This window comes from Bos indicus x Bos taurus, chromosome 2 (genome assembly GCF_003369695.1).
Source record: "Bos indicus x Bos taurus breed Angus x Brahman F1 hybrid chromosome 2, Bos_hybrid_MaternalHap_v2.0, whole genome shotgun sequence".
In the NCBI taxonomy this organism is placed as follows: domain Eukaryota; kingdom Metazoa; phylum Chordata; class Mammalia; order Artiodactyla; family Bovidae; genus Bos; species Bos indicus x Bos taurus.
This window is the reverse complement of record NC_040077.1, coordinates 67,650,754-67,666,006: the sequence shown is the minus strand read 5'-3', so window position 1 is coordinate 67,666,006 and position 15,253 is coordinate 67,650,754. Positions and strand designations below refer to the sequence as shown.

General features: G+C 34.6%; 1 protein-coding gene across 4 annotated transcripts in view; it reads right to left on the bottom strand.

Moving 5' to 3' along the window:
- Positions 1 to 15,253, bottom strand: part of DPP10 (dipeptidyl peptidase like 10) — a 1,640,795-nt gene that overhangs the window by 27,251 nt on the left and 1,598,291 nt on the right. For all 4 annotated transcript variants that reach the window (XM_027562155.1, XM_027562148.1, XM_027562166.1 and 1 more), the window contains 2 exons: positions 12,806 to 12,904; positions 12,629 to 12,698 (listed from right to left, as the gene is read on the bottom strand). In XM_027562155.1, the coding sequence (XP_027417956.1) occupies positions 12,629 to 12,698; positions 12,806 to 12,904 (169 nt within the window). The remainder of the gene's footprint in view (positions 1 to 12,628; positions 12,699 to 12,805; positions 12,905 to 15,253) is intronic.

The following is a 15,253-nucleotide window of genomic DNA, read 5'->3' as shown; positions in this document are numbered from 1 at the left end:
GTGGTGGTAGGGATGACCATAGGAATGTACCATAGACCAAATCACCTATCATATAATAAATGGGTATTACAACTTGCAACTGTGTTGGCCACACAGAATTGGTAAGTTGCATTTGCTTCCTCTTTGCTTTTTTTCTGTATGCCACATCTTTTTTCCTGACATTTTTGTTTTACTTTCTGTCTCAGAAATCCCCGGGGACTCATATAAAGAACAGCGCTTCAAGGTTGAGAATACGGGCACATATTTTTGTTGAAAGTTTAATGAAAAGAAAAATTCAATCTGTTTTAACTAGTGAAAAGTCCATAGCAATACTAAATGTGTCCACTTCCTAACACAGGAAGCAAAATCAAATTAAGATTAAAGTTTTCTTACAAGTTAAGGTCTTCAAAGGCAGACTTTGGCATCTGTTTTAATATTAATACATTGAACAATCAATCAGTGGTGTCTGTTTAGATGAAAAATACACAATATGAGTAAATAATAAAAAAGCTAAGCAAAACACATAAAATTCAATAGACCTTTAAAATGGCAAAACAAACCACTTCTTCATAACATAACAAAACATCATCTATAACAAAACCTGAATTAAAGTGAAGAGATTTGTTCAGAGCACACGTCTGTCAGGTTCACATGGTGCTATTTGAATTCATGAAAAGAGGTGAATTTATATTCAGGAGAGATAGATTTTGGTCCTGACTTTTTTACCAGTTAACCCTGGCAATTATATTATAGAATAGAAGGAAGGAAACTGAGGTCACTCAGTCATATCCAACTCTTTGCGACCCCATGGACTGTAGCCTGCCAGGCTCCTACATCCGTGGGATTTTCCAGGAAAGAATACTGGAGTGGGTTGCCGTTTCCTTCTCCAGGAGATCTTCCCAACCCAGGGATCGAACCCGAGTCTCCCACACTGGAAGCAGACTCTTTACCATCTGAGCCACCAGGTTTGTAAATAGTTAATATCATGTAGAGTACATTTTAAAAAGCCTTTTCCTTACCACTAAACCTTTGGCTAGAATAAATAAAAGGCAAATATTTACCAGTGAGAGTACTTTCCACAAGAGATCTATTGAATGGCAGAATTTTTTTTTTTTTTCCTACACCACGGAATTTCAAAACTGCTACACGGACATCAGGGTATCTGTATCTACTGGGTCGTGGAAGAAAGGAACACAGGAAAAATTGCTTGTAGTCTTCTTAGTTCTTTTCTCTTTCTAGGCATAGAATATATCCACTTGAGCTGCATAAGTGCTAGATTAGAGTGGGTTCACTGTGAGCTGGGTTGCATTTTTATTTTAGATATAGTAAAATAAAAAAGAGTGTGAAAAGAAGGATAAAGAACAGAATGGAACACATGATAAGAGAAAGGAAAATGATGCTGTGATATGTCACAGTAAATTCTTAGGGAAGATGAATTGTCAAGACTTTTGATTTTGTTCTTTGGGAGAGAACTCATTGTACAATAGAACATGAGTTTAATATAGGAGTAAACTAGAGTGAAACAATTTTGTCTTGTCTTAATCTGAAATTTATGTTATAGAAATTTATAGTCTGTGATGATACAGTTGCAATGTAAGTATATCTAAAAGCTAATGAAATTTGTACTTTTTCAAGCAATATATACATGAAAATACACCCATTGGTCAAGGGCTTCTTGGTCAGTTACTTCTGTTTCTGACTTTGTCATCCATAGATTTCCTCGGATGGAAGGACTATCCAATACGCAGTTTGGCAGAACGAGTTTTCTCCAATAGTCATTACATCATATAAGAAAAAAGAATATTTTTATGTCAGAGAACTGTTTCTTGTCCACATTCCTATCTTCTTCCATTAGGAAAATAATAATATAACCTTCATATTTCTGATCACTTGTTCGTTTACAAATAATTTTTCATTGAATTACGTGTCCTGGAGTTACAACTAGGGGAGCGTTTGATATTCAGTTTTCAGTTCAGTTCAGTCACTCACAACTCTTTGCGACCCCATGGACTGCAGCAGGCCAGGCCTCCCTGTCCATCACCAACTGCCAGAGTTTAACCAAACTCATGTCCAATGAGTCAGTGATGCCATCCAAATATCTCATCCTCTGTCATCCCATTCTCCTCCCTCCTTCAATCTTATCCAACATCAGGCTCTTTTCAAATGAGTCAGCTCTTCACATCAGGTGGCCAAAGTACTGGAGTTTCAGTTCCAACATCAGTCCTTCCAATGAATATTCAGGACTGATTTCCTTTAGGATGGACTGGCTGGATCTCCTTATAGTCCAAGGGACTCTCAAGAGTCTTCTCCAACGCCACAGTTCAAAAGCACCAATTCTTCAGCGCTCAGCTTTCGTTATAGTCCAACACTCACATCCATACATGACTACTGGAAAAACCATATCCTTGACTAGACAGACCTTTGTTGGCAAAGTAATGTCTCTGCTTTTTAATATGCTGTCTAAGTTGGTCATAGCTTTTCTTCCAAGGAGTAAGCATCTTTTAATATCATGGCTGCAATCACAATCAGCAGTGATTTTGGAGCCCAAGAAAATAAAGTATGCCATTGTTTCCACTGTTCTCTATCTATTTGCCTTGAAGTGATGGGACCGGATGCCATGATCTTCGTTTTCAGAATGTTGAGCTTTAAGCCAACTTTTTGACTCTCCTCTCTCACTTTCATCAAGAGGCTCTTTAGTTCTTCATTTTCTGCCATAAGGGTGGTGTCATCTGCATATCTGAGGTTATTGATATTTCTCCTGGCAATCTTGATTCCAGCTTGTGCTTCTTCCAGCCCAGTGTTTCTCGTGATGTACTCTGCATATAAGTTAAATAAGCAGGGTGACAATACACCTTTCCTATTTGGAAAGGTGACATACTCCTTTCCTATTTGGAAACAGTCTGCTGTTCCATGGCCAGTCCTAAATGTTCCTTCTTGACCTGCATACAGATTTCTCAAGAGGCAGGTCAGGTGGTCTGGTATTCCCATCTCCTTCAAATTTCCCAGAGTTTATTGTAATCCACACAGTCAAAGGCTTTGGCATAGTCATAAAACAGAAATAGATGTTTTTCTGGAACTCTCTTGTTTTTCCATGATCCAGCAGATGTTGGCAATTTGATTTCTGGTTCCCTGGCCTTTTCTAAAGCCAGCTTGAACATCTGGAATTTCACAGTTCATGTATTGTTGAAGCCTGGCTTGGAGAATTTTGAGCATCTCTCTACTAGCGTGTGAGATGAGTGCAATTGTGCCATAGTTTGAGCATTCTTTGGCATTGCCTTTCTTTGGGATTGGAATGAAAACTGACCTTTTTCCAGTCGTGTGGCCACTGCTGAGTTTTCCAAATGTGAGGGCATATTGAGTGCAGCACTTTCACAGCATCATCTTTTAAGGATTTGAAATAGCTCAACTGGAATTCCATCACCTCCACTAAGTTTGTTCATAGTGATTATTCCTAAGGCCCACTTTACTTCACTTTCCAGGATGTCTGGCTCTAGGTGAGTGATCACACCATCATTATGATCTGGGCCATGAAGATCTTTTTTGTACAGTTCCTCTGTATATTCTTGCGACTTCTTAGTATCTTCTACTGCTGTTAGGTTCATACCATTTCTCTCCTTTATTGAGCCCATCTTTGCATGAAATATTCCCTTGGTATCTCATTTTCTTGCAGAGATCGCTAGTCTTTCCCATTCTATTGTGTTCCTCTATTTCTTTGCACTGATCACTGGGGAAGTCTTTCTTATCTTTCCTTGCTATTCTTTGGAACTCTGCATTCAAATGGGTATATCGTTCCTTTTCTCCTTTGCTTTTCACTTCTCTTCTTTTCACAGATATTTGTAAGGCCTCCTCAGAGAGCCATTTTGCTTTTTTGCATTTCTTTTCCTTGGGGATGGTCTTGATCCCTGTCTCCTGTACAATTTCATGAATCTCCGTCCATATTTCATGAGGCACTCTGTCTATCAGATCTAATCCCTTAAATCTCTCTCTCACTTCCTCTGTATAATCGTTAAGAATTTGATTTAGGTCATACCTGAATGGTCTAGTGGTTTTCCCTACTTTCTTCAATTTAAGTCTGAATTTGGCATTAAGGACTTCATGATCTGAGCCACAGTCAGCTCCCAGTTTTGTTTTTGCTGACCGTATAGAGCCTTTCCATTTTTGGCTGCAAAGAATATAATCAATCTGATTTCGGTATTGACCATCTGGTGATCTCCATGTGTCGAGTCTTCTCTTGTGTTGTTGGAAGATGGTGTTTGTGTGACCAGTGTGTTCTCTTGCCAAAACTCTATTAGCCTTTGCCCTGCTTCATTCTCTGCTCCGAGGCCAAATTTGCCTGTTACTCTAGCTGTTTGATATGGACAAGTTTATTTATGCATCTAACCAGACTCCTTCTTACAGTTTCAAAGCCTGTGTTTCTGCTGGTGAGTATATTACTGGAAGAAATATCATTAAATTCATATATGTAGATGACACCACCCTTATGGCAGAAGGTAAAGAAAAACTTAAGAGCCTTTTGATGAAAGTGAAAGAGGAGAGTGAAAAAGTTGGCTTAAAGCTCAACATTCAGAAAACTAAGATCATGGCATCTGGTCCCATTACTTCCTAGCAAATAGATGGGGAACCAGTGGAGACAGTGGTAGACTTTATTTTTTTGGGCCCCCAAATCACTGCAGATTGTGACTGCAGCCATGATATTAAAAGACACTTACTCCTTGGAAGAAAAGTTATGACTAACCTAGACAACATATTCAAAAGCAGAGACATTACTTTGCCAACAAAGGTCCATCTAGTTAAAGCTTTGGTTTTTCCAGTAGTCATGTATGGATGTGAGAGTTGGAGTATAAAGAAAGCTGAGCACTGAAGAATTGATGCTTTTGAACTGTGGTGTTGGAGAAGACTCTTTTAAGTCCCCTGACTGCAAGAAGATCCACCCAGTCCATCCTAAAATAAATCAGTGCTGAATATTCATTAGAAGGACTGATATTGAAGCTGAAACTCCAATGCTTTGGCCACCTGATGCGAAGAGCTGACTCATTTGAAAAGACCCTGATGGTGGGAAAGATTGAAGGCAGGAGAAGGGGACAACAGAGGATGAGGTGGCTGAATGGCAGCACCAACTCAATCGACATGAGTTTGAGTAAACTCTGGGAGTTTGTGATGGTTAGGGAGGCCTGGCGTGTGGCAGAAATGGGGTTGCAACAATTCAGACATGACTGAGCAACTGAACTGACTGACTCTAGAATTTAATATTGACATTAAGACATATTACTTATAGATTGTGAAGAACAAGGTCTAATCTGTTCAAGAATAATATAAAAAGCAATGATCACCTTCTCCATTTCCATTATCAAGATTAAATGCCACTGACTTCTAATTATTTCATGGGTATTACAATGTGAGTACATTTTACATCCACCTAAATGAGGAACAAGAACAAGAATGAAGAAAAGCAGTAACTTAAATTTGACTCTCCTTACACAGCAAAGCAGTAATAACGATTTTTTGAGAGAAGTATTAGCTACCTCTCTTGTCCAAATACTTTCAGTAAATGTGCTATCTTTAAGTGAAATAGGTATGTACTTGGCATGAACAAGTGCATATTTAAATAATGTTATAGAAATTTTGAAAATATATGTCTTTTTCTTGGAAAGTGAAACAAGCTTACTTCTAACAATCTCATCTGCTCAAAAGTCTATGAAGCCACATAATAAATAAAAAGAATAAAAGGATAAATAATAAATAGAAAGAAGTCCCATAAAGTGAATTCTTTGATCAGAATTTGGAATTATATGAAATAATGCGGACTGAGTATTTGATCTTTCTTGTGGACCTTCTAGGAACTTACTCAAGATGTTTGGAATTTTTACTTTACACCAAACCATTAACATGAGGCAGCTGGAAAATATTACATTCCAGAGGTTATTATAAACTGTTAAGTGGAAGGCACAAAAGGTCATATGATTTGGGTTTTAGAGAAGTCTTTATTGATTCTGGACAGCATTCTCGATAATCTTCCAATGATAATTATCATATAATAGAATATCTAGGTAGACTATTATGTAATTAAAAAAAAAAAGCAGAGCTTTCTGGTCTGAAAAGAAAATTAAAAACACCTTGAGTTCAAACCCTAATTTTGTCCTGTTCATGATCTTGGATTTATATATTATATAAATTCATGGTTTCCTTGTGTTAAACTGAGGACAACTATATTTATCTCACTTGGTTTCTATAAGGATTAAAGATGGTATTTATACATCCTTAGCATGATGTCCCTTGTACAGTAAGCAATAAATAGTAGCTATTATTAAATCCTATTACTTTAAGAAGATAAGCTCAATAATCAAAAGAGAAACAGTGAAAAGATAGTACAGAAACCAATTATTTAGCTTTATGCAAAAAGATTGTAAGGGAAATGAGAAGCTCACCTCATGTTTTTCTGAGAGGGAAACTACAACTGCAGAGAAATTTACTCAACCAAAAGTCTAATTGTAACACATTATAAACTCTCAGATCATTTATTTCTCTCTTTTTCTCTACTATGACATCAGTCATTCCTGATGACTAACTTAGGGTTGATTAATTTCTTTGTTTATTCTAATTCATGTGTTCCTTCATTCATATACCCATTCAGTCAATCAATATTTTATGAACATAAATGCTCCAAACACTGTGTTAAGGCAAGACAATACAAAAAGAGCTGTTATCATGAATGAGTTTATAGTTTAAAAGAAGAGACAGCAAAGCAAATATTGTAACCTAGTGTGGTTTCATGTTACGACAGAGGTGTACATAGAGTTATATAAAAGTATTGCTTGGAATATTAATAGAACTTTTCCAGTTGGAAAAGGAAACTAAAGGTACTGGAAAACTGTGGGAAAATATAGAGAGAAATGATTGAGAAGCTAGTATTTCCCATAATAAAACAGTTTTCAAAAATATCTAGAGCAGTGAATCTCTCTTTAGAGGTGGATGGAGTCAGAATGAGATGGAGAGTTAAGTGGAAATCAGATGAAGATTGTTTTGTATGCTGTGTTAGGAAATATGAACTTTAAATCAACTGAAGAATAATAGTGAGAGTATTTTACCCAGGAGAGCCACATTTTCAGATATGGATCTCAGAAAATTCATACCAGCATCAGTGGAATAAAAACTAGTTGCTGCTGCTAAGTCACTTCAGTCATGTCCGACTCTGTGTGACCCCAGAGACGGCAGCCCACCAGGCTCCCCCGTCCCTGGGATTCTCTAGGCAAGAACACTGGAGTGGGTTGCCATTTCCTTCTCCAATGCATGAAAGTGAAAAGTGAAAGTGAAGTCGCGCAGTCGTGTCCCACTCTTTGCGACCCAATGGACTGCAGCCCACCAGGCTTCTCCGTCCATGGGATTTGCCAGGCAAGAGTACTGGAGTAGGGTGCCATTGCGGTCTCCCAAAAACTAGCTAGGAGATGATATAGCACTTAATCACAGAAAAGGAAGTATAGGTAGAGAGCAGGGTGGCAGATTAGAATTGACTAGTCCAGATATACCATCTTCCTGGTGTGGGACTTGAAGAAGATTGTGGGCCCTTGGATGATCCCATAGGTTCAAAACTCAAAACAAGGTACCTCTGGTATTCAACATTTTAAACAATATCTGTATTGTTTATTGAAAGGAAAATGTGTGTATGAAAAAAGTAGTGATATTATCTTGACTACTGGAGATGAGTAGCTGGATTATCCAATGTGTCAATTAATTATATCCTGCTTTTTTAACAGATTAACTATACAAAAGAGCTGACAAACAACTCAGTTCCATTAAGATGACAAAGTTGTAGGACTCTGATATGAATACCATTGATTAAATGATACAAATACTAGATAAAAAAGAGTAGTACTCTCAAATTAAAATGACACAGTGGGGCACTGTGGTAATAACCATATTTATCTGGTTTCTGGACATTATTTATCTACTCATTCAATGCATGCTTGAGTAGTGACTGCAAAACTAGCTGCTAGGAGAAATATACAAATAAGTAAGGTTATTTAATATTAAATATTAAATTCCATTTAATTAAATATTAAATTAAATAAAATAAAATTAAATATTAAATTCCATTTAATATATGGAGTATGTAAAATAAAAATTTTAACATCTCTCTCAAGATGCTAAAATATTTCATGATATAATAATTTCATTTTACAAATTATTTATCTGAATATTTACTTCTAGATTGTAGATTTTCATTCAGAAACATTGGTGCAAAATCTAATGGGAGTCAGAAATTCTCTAAATACTATGTTAAAAATATCCTCATAAAATCAGGGTGAGCTGGAAAAGTAACTGCTGGATCAACATTGTTTAAGATATATGTGAAAACTTTGAACAGAAAGCTGTCACTGTAGGAGGAGGTATAGATTTGAGATTGTTAGATGGGCTGATGAGCATGGTGAAAGAAAGCTTCAGGAAGATAAGATGATAGGTGAACAAGATTTCATTATAATTTCAAGGAAGATGAATTCAGTGAGATGGAACTAAGTCATAAGAGCATGAGAGAGTATGTTGCATTCTGGAAATTAATGTAATTTGTTGAATAGTCACTGTCTCCCTGCATTAGACCTTTATCAAGGGTGGCATGGACAAGCTGAACATGAAAAAGTAGAAAATGGGAAGACATAAATAAAAATAATCACAATAAACCCACTGCAAGTTAACATAAATAAAATAATTATATATATTAAAAAAAAAAAGAAAATAGGAAGACATGATGATTTCTTGGTACTGTATGAAACTCCTTAGCTTGCTATACTTGTCTTCAGGAACACAGCAAACAAAGAAAAAAAAAAATGTTCTCTAATAAATAGTACATCTGTTTACACTGCTTCTTCCCAGGCTATAAGCCTTTACATTCATGCTGCTTCTAAGTCGCTTCAGTCGTGTATGACTCTGTGCAACCCAATAGATGGCAGCCACCAGGCTCATCTGTCCACAGGATTCTCTAGGCAAGAATACTGGAGTGGGTTGCCGTTTCCTTCTCCAACACTTTATCTAATAACACTTAAAAAACACTTAAAACCATTCTGACCTATATGGATTTCCAAACTTAAATATTTTAGGAATTATCATGCAGCTCAAAGCAATAGATCATTTTTTAAATATAAAATAAAAAACTCCTCAGTTGGGCTTTGTAAGTTATATTATGTGAAATTTCTGAGAATTTACCTCTGAAAATCAAGGAGTTTGGATAATGTAAATTAATATTTAGTGTAGTCAGCATATGAAAACAAATGAAAAATAATGAATTAATACTCATTTTTATTTTTTCATTAACAAAAACAGGAGCAAAGTAAACTCTACAGGCCTAACTATATTATCTTATCTGCTTTAATAATGTCTATTAACTAATTTTATGGATGCTAAAATATAGTATTAAATATCTATAGTGATACTTCTAAATATTAAAAAGACTATTACTACTAATAATAATTATATTTATGGTTAAAATTTATTAAACACTAAGTACAAATGTTTATGCTCTTCCAGACACTATGGTGACATGTTTATGTAAACTATTCCATGTTATTGTCTTCAATTTATTTATAAGGAAACTGAAGCTTAAAAAATTAAACAATATACTGGTAAATCTTTGAACTCAGATTAGAACCTAAAGGCTACCTTATTCCTAAACCACTATCTTTACTCTCCTGCCTCTAAAAAAAGACTTAACTCTTTCTAATAAGAGAGTTGAGTCTTGGGTTATTCTTCATATTCCTCTCATGAACTAAAAATCACTCAGACCAAAGCACAAATCTGATGGTAGGACAAGCTAGCTGGATTCTTTGACTCAAAGCTGCAAAGAGAATTAGAACTCTTGTCTACATTTTCCCCCAAAGTGTTGTTACACTTTGGAACCAGAGGATATACCAATGGGAAGAACTGCCAATATGTCCCCCTGCATATGTTTAGTCATGCTTCAAGGAAAGATGCCTACTAGGGTTCTTTCCCCTGAGAAGCCTTATTTCTCAGTGACTACAAAGAACAATTTCTTTTCCCAAAAGGAGGTATAATGAGACAGAAGATGAGGGTGAGAATTTTTTTTTTTCATTTTGTTCTCATTTTAGTGCCTGAGATATTTTCCCCAATAAATCACACATATAATTCAAATAAGAATTGAATATTCAGCCACAGAAAGGAATGAAATAATGCCATTTGTAGCATCATGAATGCAAATAGAGATTATCATACTAAATGAAGTAAGCCAGAGAAAGACAAAAATGTCATATGATATCACTTATATGTGGAATCTTAAAAAAATGATACAAATCAATTTATTTACAAAAGAGAAATAGACTCACAGAAAACAAATTTATAGTTACCAAAGAGGAAAGTGGGGTGAAGAAGCATAGATTAAGAGTTTAGGATTAACATATACATACTACTATATATAAAATAGATAAGCAACAAGGAACACAGGGAACTACAGTAAATATCTTCTAATAATCCCTAATGGAAAAGAACCTGAAAAAGAACATATATAAAGCTTTGCTGTATACATGACATGTAAATCAACTATACTTCAATAAAAAAATAGAAAATTAAAAAGAACTAAATGAAAGAGAAGTTACAGAAGAAGGAGTTAACATAAGAGCAAATAACAACTTCTTCAGGAAGACGTCAAGAACTTTCAGGGCCTCTGGCCATAAATGACAAAGGAGAAAGTTAGGTCATGGTATCACAGTTAGGAATAAACAATAGAGGAAGTAAAACCATTGACTATTGCATTTTCTGTATTATCTGACTTATTAAAATGAAATGATAAATTGTTTCTATGTATCAAAATATCTAAATTAATGCAATCTGCATAAAAATAATGAATTATAATCACAATAGTTATAAAAGTCATTTGTACTAGACACTTTATATGCTAATTCATTTAATCTAAAAAGCAGCCTTAAAACATAAGATAAACTATAATTCTCATTTTATATTTGGATAAACTAAGCCTTAAAAAAGGTTAAGCAACGTTTTCAAGGATACACTGTTAATGAATGACAAAACTGGGATTTGAACTCCGACAGTTTGATTACACAGACTTATTGTTCACATTCAGTAGTCATAACAAGTAATGCTATTTTCATTTCTACTCTTTTTTTAAGTGCTGTCAAAGCAATGTTAGCTGGGTTCTCAATAACGAAAATAACTATTAATAATTACGCTCAGGAAAACAATTCTACATCAACATCAAGTTGGTTAACCAATAGGTGTTAGAGGCCTCTGTGCCCAATACTATGTAGTCACAGCATAGTCTCACAGAAAGTATGGATGCCTTCAATTCCATAGTCAATTCCAAAGTTGGAAAAACCTAAGAGTCAGGTTTTTCTAAGGATGGGAAGGGCTTCCTGCTGGTCTTAAATCCAAGAAGGAAAACTGATAAGAATGATTCAAATTTAACTGACTGTTTTGGCAGGGGAAATAAACGCTTCCTCAATGTTGCAAAAGAACTGATAAAAAGTAAAAGGCTTAGATGTGAAAACACGGATGTACCTTTATGCTAACTAAAATAACTGATCACAGAAGGCGACAAATATTGCATGATTCCACCTAAGTGAGGTATCTAAAATAGATTCCTAGAAGCAGAGAGCAGGATGGGGACTGGTAGGGGGAGGAAGGCAGAGTAGCTGTTTAATGAGCGCAGAGTTTCAATCATGCAAGAGGAATAGTTCTAGAGATCTGCTGTACAACCTTGTGCCTATAATTAACAACATTGTATTACATACCTAACATTTTGTTCAGGGGGTAGATCTCACTTTAAGTGCTCTCACCACAATTTTTTTAAATGACTTTTAAAAATTTAGCATAACTTTGATATGATATCACAAAGAAAAAAAAGTATAGACCAGTATCATTTATTAAGGAAAAAAAAAACATTTGAATCAGTTCTAATGAGGTGAAAACTGAAGCCTATTATACAGAGTGAAGTAAGCCAGAAAGAAAAACACCAATACAGTATCTAACGCATATATATGGAATTTAGAAAGATGATAACGATAACCCTGTATACGAGACAGCAAAAGAGACGCAGATATATAGAACAGTCTTGTGGACTCTGTGGGAGAGGGCAAGAGTGGGATGATATGGGAGAATGGCATTGAAACATGTATATTACCATATGTGAAACACATTGCCAGTCCAGGTTCAATGCATGATACAGGGTGCTTGGGGCTGGTGCACTGGGACGACCCAGAGGGATGGGATGGGGAGGGAGGTGGGTGGGAGGTTCAGGATGGGGAACACATGTACACCCGTGGCGGATTCATGTCAGTGTATGGCAAAACCAATACAATATTGTAAAGTTAAAAAAAAAAGAAAAAAACAAAGGGAAGGTAGAGCTTGAGTAATTGCTAATCAGACATCCATAAACTAAATGTATGAGTCATTATTCCCAGGAGTAACACTGAGTTCAGTTTGGGATGCAAGAAGCAAAAACAATTATACACACTTCCATATTATTTAGTGGTGGTGTCCTTGAGGAACTCACACAACTGACAGCTGTCCTGCTTAACTACACACATGGGATTTCTTCTGTTGTTTTTTAATCAGAATATTGGCATGTGAGACATAAAAAAAAACTAAACTTTTTAGATTCCTTTATTTCAAAAACAAATAAAATACTTACATTATTAACAGAAGAGCATACTGGTTTCGGTCCGTAAAATCTTTGGGAAAGGACAACTGTAAAGGAAGTTCTTTTAAAGAAAGAGCAAAATATTAAAGATGGAGAGTCATTTATATGTAAAACTCTAAGGTGCAGAGAAAGTTGTTCTTGAATGATGAAGCATGCACAAAACTTTACCATAGTCGTCAATATGAAGCATTTTAATTTCTGACTTTACTATCTTCTTTTTCAGGATAGCTTCCTTCAGCATAGAATTGCTTTCCAAAATAAAATATTCTATAAATCAGAAAGGATAGTGCAAATAATTAGATTAAGAATCAGCACAACACAAATAATTATCCAGCATTACCATTTGATAGGCACTAATTGTGAAAGTATTAGTCACTCATTTGTGTTTGACTTTTTGGAAACTCATGGACTACAGCCCACCAAACTCTTCTGTCCATGGAATTCTGTGGGCAAGAATACTGGAGTGGGTTGCCATTCCCTTCTTAAGGGGATCATCCCAAATCAGGGATTGAACCCAAGTCTCCTGCATTGGAGGCAGATTTTTACCATCTGAGCCACCAGGGAAGCCCTAGGCACCCATTAACCTCTCATAATTTCTCTCTTGGATTACTGTAATAGTTTCTAACTGGGCCTCCTTATTTTAGTGAAATTGTCTCCAGTTGCCCTATACTTGGAACATGTTTACATTTTCAAAATGTAAATCTGATCATTCTATGGTTCTGCTTAAAAATATATTGAAAATAATGCAAAACTATCTAGCATCCAATGACTTAAAGTCACTGTGGCTGAATTTGAATACAAAGTTACTAAGCATGCAAAAATTAGGAAAACATCACCCTTGATGAGTACAGATTTTATTCAATAGAAAGAACCCAGAAATGCCACAGATGCGTATAATGGATAGACAATGGCATTAAAGCATATTTTAATTAAATTCCGTGTGTTCAGTAAGTTAAAAAAAAAAAAAAACTGAGGATAATAGGGAGAAATATGAAAAAAAAACAGTTTAAAAAGAAAGAAGTTAAAATTCTAAAACTAAAAAACTGAAAAATTTGAGGCACATAAAAATTATAAAATCTAAGATTTAAAAATACTGGATGGGATTAATGGCATACTAGATACTGCTGAAGAAAAGATTAATTAACTATATTTGACAATATAGTGATAGACAACATAAAAAATAAAACACCCAAAAAAGAAAAAGAGACAAAGAATTGACAAAACATGAAGTGAAAGAAGCATCAGTAAATTGCTGGAATTTTGATTGATATGTTAAATACATTGACTTATTGGGGATATTTTATATATAAAAATGGTGAACTCTTTAATCCATAAATAGCTATATGTGTATATACGTATATATTTGAGTCTTTAATTTCTTTTGGAAATGTTTACTTTCATTTTAGGAGACTGACACATTTATTACATGTATTATAGGATAGTTCTTAACTATCCTATATAGTTCTTAACAATATTTTAAATGGTTATTTTGATCTATTTTTACATTTTGCATTGCCTTATAGTATATAAAATAGGTGATATTTGTATATTAAACTATAATCATGATAAATCCCTTCATTATATCTAAAATTATTATGAGTATATGTGGATTCCATATTTTTTATTTGATTTCTGTTTTGTTTACAAGTATATCTTCTGAAAATAAAGGTAAGTTTTTCACCTATATTTCTTTTTCTTGCCTTATTTCATTAAATCTTCTAATACAATTTACAATGAGGTAGTGATAGCAAACACTCTTTACTTTTACCCAGTCTTGGGAGAAATGCATTGTCTTCAACATCAAGTATTAATATGATATCAGTTTTAGTATTTTTGTAGATAACAATCATTAAGTTAAATCATTTATTTCTTCTTTTTCAGTTATTATTATTACCTTATTGTTTTCATTATAATTTTTTTCTAAATCCTTTGAGTTGTTGACAGAATAATATAGTAAGTTGCATTGATTAATTATTAAATGTCATTACCTTTTTATAAATTATTAGATTTGTGTTGCTTGTATTTAGTTAAGAAATTTTGCATCAATATTCTGAGAAAAATTTATTTTTTTGTCCTTGTTATATCTATGCTGACTTTGGAACCTGGTCAATGCTGGTTTTACATTTTCTGAGAGTTTGTGTGAGCTTGGTATTAGTACATTAAATATTGCTCAGAATGTACCAGTGAAGATACTGGTACTGGAATTTTCTTTTTAGGAAGAGTGGTAGTGGTGGTTTAGTTGCTCAATCATGTCCAACTCTTGCGACCCCATGGCCTGTAGCCTGCCAGTCTTCTTCTCTGTCCATGGGATTCTCCAGGTAAGAATATTGGAGTGGGTTGCCATTTCCTTCTCTATGGGAAGAGTACTAACTGTGAATTAAAAATTTTAATAGATAATGGGATATTTATATATTATACATATTCTTTGAGTGGTTAGCAATTTTTCTTTTAAGAAATTTACCCATTTTCTAAGATGTCAAATTTACTACCATTAAAACTACTTATAACATTCCATTACTATCATCTACATCAAACATTTGTAGAAGCTGTTATTAACATCGTCTATTTCATTAGTGAAAATGATGGTGCACTTTCCCTTTTATGGCTTTATCTAAA